General features: G+C 37.9%; 1 protein-coding gene across 3 annotated transcripts; it reads right to left on the minus strand.

The window, feature by feature from the left end:
* Nucleotides 1-623: 623 nt before the first annotated feature.
* Nucleotides 624-13,640, minus strand: si:ch211-112f3.4 (EF-hand and coiled-coil domain-containing protein 1). 3 transcript variants are annotated; one of them, XM_053484400.1, is made up of 7 exons: nucleotides 13,072-13,640; nucleotides 12,226-12,766; nucleotides 7,633-7,736; nucleotides 5,785-5,920; nucleotides 4,961-5,096; nucleotides 1,638-1,707; nucleotides 624-876 (listed from the first exon to the last, which is right to left on the minus strand). In XM_053484400.1, the coding sequence occupies exons 1-7, from the start codon at nucleotides 13,619-13,621 to the stop codon at nucleotides 728-730; spliced, it is 1,686 nt and encodes a 561-aa protein (XP_053340375.1). In that variant the 5' UTR covers nucleotides 13,622-13,640; the 3' UTR covers nucleotides 624-727. The 3 variants fall into 3 exon arrangements, with proteins under 3 accessions (XP_053340375.1, XP_053340374.1, XP_053340376.1); XM_053484399.1 differs by having other exon boundaries at nucleotides 4,961-5,099; XM_053484401.1 differs by having other exon boundaries at nucleotides 749-876; nucleotides 4,944-5,099.
* Between the last annotated feature and the right edge of the window lie 223 nt (nucleotides 13,641-13,863).

Raw genomic sequence — 13,863 nt, forward strand, 5'->3', positions numbered from 1 at the left:
TGTAATGAACAGATATGTGGAGCGATGTGGAGACGTTCGGACTCGAGTGTCCTGTGAGGTCATGAACAGAACGCTCTTATCACAGAAACAGAGGCAGGCTCTGGGAAAATAACTGAGCATCATTGTTCTCACACAGATGTGTTGAAATGTCCCTTACCAGTGTTCTCAACAAAGGCAGAGAACATACAATCCGGTTCAGAATTATTGGCACCTTTTTTTTTTTTTACGAAAGAATAGAAAAGAAAGACATGATTGTATAAAATCATTAATCTTATAAGAGTATGAGCAATTCCAACCTTGCTTGACGTCATAACAAGACCCTGGAGTCTGATTTGAAATGTTTTAAACAAACTTTCCTTCCTGTGACTTAAATAAACCTGCAAAGCATGTTATACTTCATAAAATGCATGAGGACTTTATGAGACTGTCAGACATAAAAGAATTCCATATGTCTTGTAATCTGCTTAAAGATATATTGTGCACAGTAACATTACAGGAATAGCTTATTAAGTGGTAAGAGTCTTAAAGCTTTAGCAGAAATTTGTAGCTGTTTATAATAATCTGGAATGACAAAGTTTTTTTTAATGGGGTTCTTTTAATCTTAAATATAATTCTAAAAACTGATTACAAATACACACAAATTTAATTTGATACATTTGTCCAGATGTTACTCTTTAAGGGTTTAGGGCTCTTCCTCAAAATGTCTGGGATGAATCAGTCGAGTCTTTCAGCAGGAGATGAGGAGGGGGTTTGTGGTGTTTCGGTGATGTGGGTTCCCACCTTGCCACGTTGTAAAATCTCCCTCCAAACAGATCAGCTCATTAGAGTCTAACTGCTGACAAAGTGCGTCCACGACCTGGATGATGGGAATCGATTCTGTAAAAAGATAGACATTAGTTGTTTTTATGTGCTTCATATTCTGTTGACTAGTTAAAGATCAGTGTAAAAAAAAATTACGTCTTTTTTAAGAAATCTGTTATTATTCAGTTTTAAACTGTAAAATGAATGCATATTTTCTCAATTCTTTTGCACACTATGTTTTATTGTACCAGCCCTTCACTTCCATGATTCACTCTTATGACTTTTATTTACCTTCTGACCCCACAGAACTCGATCAGTTGACTGAATATTTAGAGTCAACATTCTGTTATACCTTAGATAATGTAGCTCCAGTAAAACGAGAGGTAAAAAAAAAATGTCTGGCTGTTAACTGGGTGCATAAGCAAGCGTTAATTAGTTCAGAATGCAGCACTGAGAGTCCTCACTAGAACCAGAAGATACGAGTATATCACCCTATTTTAGTAAGCACTCCAATCATGGCTCTTCCGTACTGAGAAAACCTTGACGGTATCCAAGCACTACTAAAATGCTGCGATAAGTGCATTTGGGATCATATAGAGAAATAAAGAGAGTTTACCCCCAGAACTGTGTTGTTATTCTACACTATTAAAAGTCTTGCTTTGAACTGAACACCCCTTGTGTAAATATCTTATTTTCAGGTTGATGCCTTGGAATGTAATACTAAATAAGCTTGTTTAGCTTATGATAATAAAACTAAATAATTGCATTTTTTTTATATATGATAATTGAATTATATTAGAACCAGTAAATGTTCTTTAAAACACTGTGTTGCCTACCTTGGCCTTTTGTGTTACACAGATCTAGCATGTTCAGCAGGATTCTACTTAGGGTTCTCTGTGAGATTCTCTGGAAGGACAAAAAATACAATTATAATAACAGAAATAACAGTGTATACGATGATGGAGAGTCTGGGATATTCGTATTTAACGGTGAAATTAACTGAACACTGACATACAGAATGCTACACTCCTATATTATGGCAGGATGTGAGTTTATTGTAGGTTATTATTACATATGATGTCAAATATTACAGCATTTCCTTTCACTTAATGATGATTTCTTTTAAATGTGTACAACATGGCATAGTATACACACAGATGCTAGATTAGCAAATCCATTCAAGTGTCCATTACTGTTTAATTGTAAGTCTATTTAGTTTTTGTTATTTATTTACTGTATTAATGCATTTATTTTAAATACTATAACTCTCATTACATTAACATTCGCCTCCTTGTGGACGCTGTGTGTTACTGCATGCAAAAGATTTTATGGCAGTATATGGGTTTACTATGCATTATCACATTTGATGTCAAAACAAGTACAGAATTTTCTTCCACAATATTGGGAAGAGGTGTTTGTTTATTCCGATTATTGTTTTTTTTATACTCTTTTTACTCTAATTTTATTTATCTATAAACAAGCCAGATATACTTGTAAACATTCTTGCGTGTATTTGATTTTTTTTTTACAGTCATATTTTTTGTTTGTTGTTTTTAAATGTAAATCAAATGTTTTGGTACGAATGTATCATCATGACATGGAAGCAGTTCAGTGACCAGTAGATGGCAGGTTTGCTCTATTATTGGTATAACTGACCTGGTATAACTGAAGAAAAATTAATTAAAAATCCTAAAAATCTTCTCTTAATAAATTATTCCTAATGCATCCTATTTAAATGACTTTAAATAAATGACTGTGAAAATAAACACAATCACTAACTCAGAAGTCAGATTTTTTTTTTTGCCACATGATTTATTGTCATTTAAAATGTATACTGTTTAAGTTTATTTTTAGGAATTCATCAACATTTCTAAGGTAAAATGATTATGTTTATTTATTTTATTAGGTAAAAGTCTAACTCTCATTATTTTCGACATTCCAACATTTGACTAATGGCATCTGGTGGAAAATTTTATAGGAGAGGATTTACCACACTGACAAGTATGTTTAACCCCTCTGTTGTGTTCCGGTCAAATCTGACAGATTTTCTTTTTTTTTAAAGTGCCGTACATTTTATGCATTTCTCATGAGGTTCAATCACTTTGTTCTCACATGGCATTTGAACACCTAAAATTTATTAGAAATATGTTAACAAAAATGTGAGTGTTTTATGAAACCTATATATACACCCATGGTGTTTCCAGTCAAAAATGACCAATCAATGGAAATGAATGGGTACGACTTCTAATTGGTGTATAAAACAGAATTCAAGCACATTTCACAGTTCAGTCTTTGACACCTCGATGGCCAAGAGATACAGTATACTGTACATGAAGCTGTGGAATTATATTCGACAATGACAGTAATCAGAATGAGAGAAACCAGGTTGACAGTTTGGAGGCTTTTAGAGGAGAAGGTGTCAGAGGTAAGGATAATACAGAGTACAGGCCTAGAGGAGGAAGACTTCGACACTAATGAAAAAGAAGACCCAGCTGAAGTTGTTTCTCCTTTCGGACCAAAAATGGAACCGATACCTAACTCCATGTGTCATGTCCCAAGTGGATAACATCCAGTTCTGTTTTTAACTTTTACTCACAAATTCAACACCTGGAAGGATGTAGACCCGGTAAATATTGAAGCCTACGTGGGTGTATTCAATTTGTTTGGTGTCTACAGATCCCAGAACGAATGTGCATCCAGCTTATGGGATGTGGACAACAGGCAATTTTATACGCTGAGTATCTTGTCGGTTTTAAGTCTGTTCGGTGCTCATTTAAGCAGTATAGGCGAAACAAACCATCTAAGTATGGTATAAAGATATGGGCAGCCTGTGATGCCAAGACATGTTATGCCTGGAACATGCATATGTAAATATGTCTATACAGTGTATGGGACAAGTATTCAATTTATAATATTGTTTAGTTTTTCCTGTGTACATTTGGGCTTTTGTTTTAAAAAAATAAATGATGCGAGGTAAAAAAAAAAAAAAAAAAAAAAAAAACTTACTTTGGATTATTACTTATTTCACTTAACTTATTTTAGATTATTACTCACAAGTAGTAATTATTTTCCTAATGCAGTCCAATACGTCCAAAATGGCAACAAGGATGCCACACACTATCTGTTCTAGTTAACATGCTGTACAAGTATGCAGTTTGTAACTAAACCAGTGATTTTTTTTTTTCATTTGAGCAATTAAGAGTATCATAACATACTGTATATCTTCACAATAATTAACACAATCTATTATTTTCAATAAAACGTGGCAGTTTTTATTAAAAAGGGATTACTGATTATATTTGGAGTATGTAGTATGGAGTTCTTCTTCTTCTTTGTCTTTCGGCTGTTCCCTTTCAGGGGTCGCCACAGCGAATCATTTGCCTCCATCTAACCCTATCCTCTGCATCCTCTTCTCTCACCCCAAATAACTTTATGTCCTCTCTCACTGCATCCATAAACCTCTTTGGTCTTCCTCTAGACCTCCTGCCTGGCAGTTCCAACCTCAGCATCCTTCTACCGATATATTCACAATCTCTCCTCTGAACATGTCCAAACCACCTCAATCTGGCCTCTCTGACTTTATCTCCAAAACATCTAACATGGGTTGTCCCTCTGATGAACTCATTCTTGATCCTATCCATCCTTGTCACTCCCAAGGAGAACCTCAACATCTTCAGCTCTGCTACCTCCAACTCTGCCTCCTGTCTTTTCTACATTTCCACTTGCTGCGACTGATAAAACCTTCATCAAATGGACGAACACAGCTCAATCTACAAACGGCTGCAGGTTCCATTTAATCTGACACTGTGCTTTCAGTCATGAGATGTTTACATAAATAATCTCAAAGACAAAATTATTTTGCACTTTATTTTGCATAATTATCTTTGCCTTTTTGCATAGTTCTTAGCTAGTTTACTTAACTCATGGTGTTTGTCTTAGCTAGTTATCTAAGTAAGTATCTGAGCTAATTTTGTTAATGTATGGTGTTAATTTATGTTGTATGTAGGACCTTGATCCTAGGACCTTGATCCTGGAGGAACATATATATAAGTATATATATATATACTAGCCCATAAAAAGCCCATAAAAATGCTACGCTCCTTCCAGATTAGTAAGGATAGTTACAAAAATGAAGTTCTTACTTCAGCTGTGTTCTTACTTTATGCATTTTGTTTTCATCCAGAAGCACATGGTGCCTTCGTTCCTTCATCTTTGACTCTGGTTGACCAGTACAGCTGATCTGATCAGATGACAGATGACAGAGAAGCAGATGACATAACGCCATCTTCTGACACCTACTAAAACACACACATAAAAGGGGAAAACGTCTCATCTTCACCTTGTACCGATTGTTACAAATTTAACCTTGACAGTGAGAAAAAAAAAAATCCTTTAAGTGATTTTCTTGGAAAACTGCAGTCTTTTAAAAGGCATCCAAAGCTTTATCCGTGTGCTACAGTAACAAGCTAGCCACAAGTTTGGCTACATAAAACCACGTAGCAAATGCTTTCTGTTCTGAAAAAATATATCACTTACTGTGTTTACCTTAATGTTGTGTGTCTATTTTATAACAGTTCGGTGCAGTTTTACCCAGACGAGTTCACCTCCAGAAAACTTTTTGTACACACATATACTGTACTAAAGATATACATTTCAACCAGATCTCATTAAAATCTAGTCAGTTGAATGATGTGATTATTTAGTTCAATCAAGTAGCATCCCTTTAGCCATCCAGAAGTGGAAGGAACCATGGGACTATTCTCTTTTGCAGAATTCTGTAACTCTTATTACAGAATGCAGACCTGCCATATAGAGGCTTTTTTTGGTCATGAATCATATCGTTAAATGAGTGCTGTCTTTTACTGTAGACTTAAGGGGCCCATTTTGATAACAAGAAATTACATATAGGAATGTGTGTGTGTGTGTGTGTGTGTGTGTGTGTGTGTGTGTGTGTGTGTGTGTGTGTTGTGCTGATCTCTTTACCCCTTTGCACAGTTATGAAGTTTGTTAATAAGTCGCTTCACCTCCAGCAAACAGCATTGGCCTTCCTCCTTCACCCTCACCTCCTCCTCCTCATCTGAGGCTGCTTGGCCCTCTACTGCCCTCTGCAGGCCTTCCTCTGCAATGTGAAGAAGTAAAAAAAAAAAAAAAAGGTAATTTTTACTACAAACCCAACAAAATTACAAAAATCAATGTTTATAAAAAAATTACAAAAATAACATCAATAATCAATAATATAAACATCAAACATATATTAAATAAGGCCACACAAGAACAGGTGGGTTTTTTCCTCAGTATTTACTCACAAAAATTAACAATATAAAATAAATGTAATTTTTTTTTTAAATATATTTCACAATGGGGAACAAAGTACAGTGGAACCTCGGATTACAGGTAACGCGGTTTACGAGTGTTCTGCAAGACGAGCAAAGATTTTAAATAAAATTTAACTTGGAAAACGAGCATTTTCTTGGTTTACGAGCACCGAGTATCATGTTTCACGCATGCGCTTCTTGTTTAGACGCTGAGCGTCACGTGATCACAACTAAGCCAACGGTTTTCCTCTTTCTTGTGCTGCGGAATCATCTCCCCTGCTGGGTCTTAGTGCTCGTCTCTTCTTGGTATAATCAACATCTGTGCACCCGTGTACTGTTTACTATAACACTGTGACCCTGTGTGTCTGTAAAACATATTTTGTTTTGTGTTCGGAAGCGCGTGTGTACAGCGCGTGTACTGTTTCTTATAACACACGTGTGTGCGCGCGAGTAAGGCAAAAGAAATTCTATACAATAATACAGAGGTTAAAAATCTATTTTCTTCCTCATCGCGGTGTGTTTGTGTGTGTGTGTGTGCGCGCGCAAGCGTAATTAGACACTGTGCCGGCTGTGTGTATGTGTGTGTGTGAGAAACCCTCATTCACAAACACACACGCGCGCACAGAAATGAAGGCAAGAGACACACACTCTGCTCTCCGAAGAAACTCTGTCGCAAATCTTTTCAGAGGTGAGGTGTTGGGTCATTTGTTTGTTTGTTTTACTTTACAGCAGTGATTCTGTTAGTTTGCGCTCACACGAGTGTCTTTAGCGATGTTTATTGGTTGTTTTTTTTTTAGATAAAACAGTGTAGCGGGAGAGAGACGTTGATTTATGACCCCTGTTTACGGAAGTGTAGTAGGTGCAAAGATGCATTGTGGGTAATGCAGTCCGCTGTGTGTAAACGTGAATGTGAGATTTAAGTTAGGATATTAAGCCTGAGTTTTGTTCTTTAGTATGTTTTTTCGTTGGATTTAAGTGCAGAATCCACCCGAAAGTTTGTAATATAACCTGTCGCGAGCAACATAAAAAAAAGCGCAGAAGCTTTAATAATTTAGACCAGAACAACATTCTTTCCGTTAATGCGTGTGTGAGTGTGTTTAAACGAGAGAAGAAAGTTTTAATGTGTAAGATGAGGAAAGAGAGACAGGAGGGGTTGAAAGCAAGAGTCTCCACTTACTATAGTCTCACACACACACACTCGCACACACATACACAGCGCCATACTGCATGCACAAAGGGAAACGCTTATCTGCCGGGATTTATTTTTTACTTTTTTGAAAGGTAACGTGCAGGTTAATTTGTTTTATTTTTACTTAATATTTTGTAATAATTATTTTTATGTATTTATTTTTTTTGGGCTGTAGAACGAATAATTTAAGTTTCTATTATTTCTTATGGGAAAATTAAATTTGGTTTACGAGTGTTTTGACATACCGGCCCACTTCCGGAACGAATTATGCTTGTAATCCGAGGTTCCACTGTAAGCGAAATTTAAACCTGAAACAATCTTTCTCACCTCCTCTGTTTAGAATTTCATCTTGGCCTGTGGGAATTACACGTGCTGTGGATTTCATGGACTCAACTGGAGGTTCAGGACTTCTCTTACAGGTGCATTGAGATCTGTGATCAAATCAGATGTGAGTAAAATAGGAGAAAATATTGTGACGATTATTGTTTCCTTCCTAAGCATACCAATAAATGTTTGCCTGTTCATTTCCATTTAAAATGATTGTTTAGCTTAGTTAAATATTAGTTAAATCTAAATTTAAGGTGTGTAATAAACTGTTAATCTGACACTTGAGTCCCACTGGCCCTATTTAAACACTGTATGATGTATTGGTGTGTATTACAGTGCCTTTTATATTACAAAGGGTGTTTAAGTGAAAGCAGGACTTTTAATAGTGCAAAATAAAACGCAGTCACAAAAGTATAAACTACCTTTTTCTCCACATAATTTGCTACACTGATGCACGTATTCCAGCATTTCTGTAATGTTTGAATACCATCAAGGTAGAAGATTTTTTTAGTGCGCTGGAGCCATGATGATCAGACTGCCTGCTTCACGTCTGAAACGCTGGCCTCCCAGTAATTCCTTTAATGCGTAAAGAAAGGTCAGGACTGTACTTGGGACATGGCAATAACTCCCAGACGAGTTCCTGTAATGTGCAAGTGGTGAGGTGTTCTGCTTGAGGTTGTGCCTTGCCCTAATAAAACAAATGCCCTTTATTTATTAGACCAGGCCGTTTTTTTCAGTTGAAGGTTTTTCTTGGTCAGCATTTCAGATTTGAAGCAGGCAGTCCAATCATGGCTCCGGTGTACTAAGAAAACTTTCTACCTTGGTAGAAGATTCTTTAAAACATTCAGGTGTTTCAATGTTTTGTGTACTTCCAAAAATTTAAGAAAATCACCACCCTTAAACACTTTAAAAATGCTTATAGTAAAATGTTTAGGAGGTGTTTACTGTGAACATTCTGATGCTAACCTGGTACTGTCGCTGTATTTTCATGAGTTAGTCACAAGTCACAAAAAGACAACGTTCTTGCAAGCACAGATATCGTACCATGGAGAAAAAATATTTCAAGTATCCCAAAACATAAGTGATAATGATCAGGTTTCACTTTGCAACAAGAAAAACCGAGTAGAGAAGCAAACACCAGACACAAAACCTGACTTGGCTAGTCACCTACAGGATGATAGCATTGTGGTGTTGATTAGCATGAAGGTTTGGGAGGCAGTAAGGAGAGCTGAACTACAAGACTACAGGAATAACGCACAACTGCATCCCTCTTTTTAGATAGAGACAAACTGAGGGCTAAAGTCTCCTGCACCATAATCAGCAGGTGAAAAGGTATTCTGGGTAATGAAGGACATTGCTAACTGATGTAAAAATAGAGCTGGATGTTGAGGAAAGATGCTTAAACACTATTACAAAATAAAATGATAAAGATTATGTTCATTTCTTCTTTAAGCACTGCTCCATATACAGTATACTGATTGTGTATGTGAGGCAATATAGTTTATACCAGGCTCGTGTGTGTGTGTGTGTGTGTGTGAGAGAGAGAGAGAGAATACAGCATTGTGTGGATAGCCAGTGTAGACAGTATGTTAACCTGCAGGCTAAAACATGCCTGGCTAGGAAAGGAATGAGCATTACACCATTACTGAGCTACTCTGATGATTTAAATTAATCTAAGCCGCATGCCTTTTGGTGGACAACTTATTATGATAAACCTGAAATTGAAAAGACATCAAACAGCCATCTGATTGCTTCATACTTTAGGAAGTGGAATTTCTTTCAACATCACCTATCAACTCCACCCATCGCAGTCTGTACTTAATTCTTTAACATTAACCTGATGGTTATGACACATTCCATAATTGTATAAAAAATTCTGGATTTGATTTATTTTTTATATAAAAGCAGCTCCGGCAGTAGCAAAACTAAAAACAGAGGTTTATATTAAAGCTAGGAATGCAGTTAATCAAAGATTAATAAATTATTTGATTGTAACTAATTAGAAAATTATAATTAACCTGATTACTATAATTGTAGCATCCTCTTTTTTAAAGAACAATAAAGAGATGAGAGCAGTATTTTTTTATCGGCGGCCTTTAAATAATTTTTTCAGTTTGTTCGTTTCAAGTATTTGGACTTTAGTTATTCTCACATAACTAAAATATTCGGATTGTTTTATTAAAACAGTTTAAATGAAACTTTTAACTTAGGAAAAAAATGCATTTTGGTAAATTATTCAACTATCAGAAAAGAAAAATGTGAAAAATGTTTTTTTTTTTCATCTCTAATGAAGCTATTTTCTTCGGTAATATGTTATGTTTTTATAGTAACAGTTCTCAGGCCGTTGTACCAAAGAACATTTAAGTCTAAGAACATTGACACATGGAGACTCCACCATCAGTGTGAAAGAGTCTCCACCATCAGTGTGCAATCAGCTTTGCAATTGAGACAAATTAAGACAAATAAGAAGAATTTTAAAAGAAAATTGTAGGTGAGTGATCATAGGAGCTAGCTGTTTAAAACAGATGTTTAAATTTACAATGTAACATGGAACTACAATTATTTCTCTATATAATCCCCTGCTACACTAATGCGCTTATCCCAGCCTTTCACTTCAGGAGACCAGTAAGGTCCTAAGATGAGTCCCATATGAAAGATTTATTAAAAAATTTAATTTGCATCATTTTTTTGCCAAACTTATTTTTTTTCAAAATTATTTTCCTTCCTATTTAAAGACTGATTAAATTCTAGGTGCTAGTTCTCGGTGCTAATGATGAGAAACAGTGAGAAGAAATTGCAATGCACACAGCAGTCCAAGTCTCGAGAGGTTAAGAGCCAAAAACCTGTGGAAATGGCTTGGGCGAGTTCAGGACTGTACGGGAGATGTGACAATAACTTCTAGCTGAGTTCCTGTAATGTGCAAGTGGTGCTGGTGGATGATTGTATGTACAGTTCCCACAGACAGGTGTGTCACTTCCACAAGCTGGCGAAAAATTATCCATCCATTTTCAAGTTCATGGGAAGGACTGCAGTGGACTCAGAGTCGCCTCAGCCTCACCTTACAATGTTTGCTCCATTCAAATGTTTTACTGCAGATAAGAATCTCATCACTGTGCTTGAAGTCTTTCGTAAATGTTAATTGTTTTTACACCTTCATTCACCAGACATTTTATCACAAGTCCCAGTTTGACTTGCCTTATACACTGTATAAGAGTGTATAACACTTCAGGATGTGCTGTTATTGGACATGAATACTTTTAAGGTTGTGACACTTACTCTGTGACTTACTGTGATTAATTAGTTTTCTGTAATATTACAGCCCTAACTGTTTTATTCTTTACTTAATTCAGTCCATTTTTACTAGTGCAGGTTCCAAATCCTCTGTATACGTCTAAGATGACAAGATCCAGTAAATTTTCCTGAATTGAAGTCACTGCCATTGACGCCTCTGGCTGTTTTGGTGTTTCAAACTGAATGAGAGTGAGCTCTAGACTGAAGAGGGAGGAGGCTAAACCACACAGCTTTGAAGTTTGATGGGATGTGTGTTCAGTCAATTTACGGCCAGACTCGAGAGCAAAACTGGCGCTAGCCCAGGATACCCTGAAGTGCAGTAATGACACGCTGCGCTGACTGTCTGCTTTAGTCATACTTGAAGGATAATGACTAATTGGGCTATGACAGGAAACTAACCTGCCCCGTGTTGTGATTGTGATGTGTCTCTAAGGAAAAGAGGGCATCCCTAAATTTTTCGCATCGCTCTGGATGTGCTCAGCAGCTCCATTTTTCTCCTAAACCACACCCACTGTAGGACTCATCACTGATCCTCCTTATCCTCAGGGCTCAAATTAATATCCACCAGAGGGAAATCTTCTAAACATGCAAGAGATTAGTGAAAACTGAGATTCCTTATAAAAAAGACAAGCCTATAATTACGGTAATAACATGAGGAGCTTTGAGGGTATGTTTTCAAAAATGAAGCATTGTCATTTCAGAAGCATTCAGAAATTCCTGTTGCTTTTTCTTTTCTACTACACTGCTGGTGTATATAATTTCAGGACGTGTTTGTGTAGATGTCTGTGAACACAGTTTTTTGTAATGAGGAGCCCAGTAAAAAGTTAGCAAGGTTCATACTGTATAATACCAAGTGTTTAATAGTAAACATTCAGATCTAACTTGTTTTGTGGATGATCCATATTATGAAATGAAAAATTTAAAAAATCTAAAGTAATGTTGTTTAATTTACCGTTTAAATTTAAAGTTGTCGTTTAAGTGGAACAAAACAGGACATGGTAACTGGTAATTTTGGTGGTAGCAATAACTCCACTTCATCATAATGCTCTGTTAATTATTATTTTTATATAACAACGGGATACGTTTTTAAAAATTCTGTACAGAATGTAATAAAGATGTCACTTTATGGAAGTATAATAGTTATAATAGTATAAGTATAACACTATTATACTTCCATATCACTGTGTCTGAATGTAGATGTAACTGAATCCAGGGCCTTGATCTCTAAAGGTATTGTACTTCTATAACTAAAATGTGACTTTTACCAGATACCAGAAAAGCAAAGCCTCCAATCATAGCTACCTGAATGTCTCCAATTCTTCCTCAAGGTTTCGGACTTTCTCCTGCAGTGGCCTGACTTGCTGCGCTTTGTCCTGGATGTCTCTGACCCTCGTCAGGCCTGCAGAGAGAGCTGCTCTTGCCTCCTCTGCCCGCCTCTTGATCTCAGTGCTCTCTTTTCTCAGCCTCGCCACTGTGTCCTCCAGCTTGCTGACCTCGCCATACGCAGACATAAGCTCCTCTTCCAGCCTCTGGCTGAACCTCATCGCCTCCTCCAGCTGGCCGTCACGGGAAGCACGGATCAGCTCTAGCTCTCGAAGCAGGTCCTTTGTGCGTCTGGATTGTTTACTTGGCTTGTGTTTGGGCTCACTGCCAGCAAAGCAGGTTTGCCTTTCAGTGATTTGTGGAGAGCTTTTGCTTAGTGTGTTCAGACGTTCTCTCCTCAGAGCTACTTCGAGGGACATGCAGCGAGCGTCACTGCTCTGGAGAGCGGAGCGCAGGTCTTCCACGAGCTCTCTCAGACTGGCATTCTCCATCTCCACCTGCTCCTGACATGATCTCTGTCCTGCAATTAATGGAATAAATGTTTATCCATTTTTTAAAAATGCCTTTCATTAATAGTGTCCGAACAAATGGGGAAAAAAATCTGTGTAATTTGAAAAGCTGTAAATCACCTTTATATATATATATATATATATATATATATATACATGCATACAATAAAAACACTACTTGGACTCCTATTTTACACTTTGGTTTAGTTATTTTATATTTTGTAATTATTCATATTCCATTTGCTTTCATGGTACTTTGCTTCATTCATGAACAAAATAAAAATAAATTCAGAACACGTGCGCCCAGGTGCTTTACCTGCTTCCGTTGAGCACGGGTTCGCGGGTTCCATCCTGTCACGTGATGCCCTGTTCGCAGCACCGTCCCGAGTCAAGTCGAAACTGACGCACTTTCTCCGCCGCACTCGCGGCCACCGGAGCCTGATCTCGCGCTCCACGTGCTCGGTTTCCACGGTGACCGGCAGCCGCAGGGATGTCTGTGCGTCGCGCGCTCGGACGGCGAAGAACGCGCAAAGACGCGCGTGAAACTCCCTGAAACTGAGCGCGGGCGGAAGCGCGGAGCAGACCTCATCCTCATCGTCCTCCTCGTCCTCCTCCGCGCTCACACCGAGTACCGAGCAGAGCAGCCGGAAGTCCTGCTCGGACACCACATCGCTGGTGCTGCTCCGGCTGGAGTAGGCGAGATGGTGAAAGACCTCCTGTAGGTACTGGTCGATGCCGGTGGCCAGCACCACGATCTCGTTCTCGACCCCGGGCTCACGGGAGAAGTGATGCGCGAGCGCGCAGCGGAGCCACTCGGTTTTGCGCGCGGCGCGGATCGGTTGCGGTGCCGCAAACGCGCGAGACATTGGCTTCGGTAGTAATGGTATAAAGTCACACACAAGTTATTAAGAATTCAGTGACAAAAAGATACTATACTGTGGATGACACGGAAAGCATCAGATAGGATGAAAATAAATGCTGTACACGAAATAGGAGGAAGAATACAGAAGAATACAGCGCGCGCTTGAAGAAGTCCCGAATTCCGCCTCCACCCGCACGACTGACAGATGAGATGAAGATGAAGCTCTGAGCCTCGCCCAATCACTTC

Source organism: Clarias gariepinus, chromosome 23 (genome assembly GCF_024256425.1).
Source record: "Clarias gariepinus isolate MV-2021 ecotype Netherlands chromosome 23, CGAR_prim_01v2, whole genome shotgun sequence".
NCBI classification, from domain to species: domain Eukaryota; kingdom Metazoa; phylum Chordata; class Actinopteri; order Siluriformes; family Clariidae; genus Clarias; species Clarias gariepinus.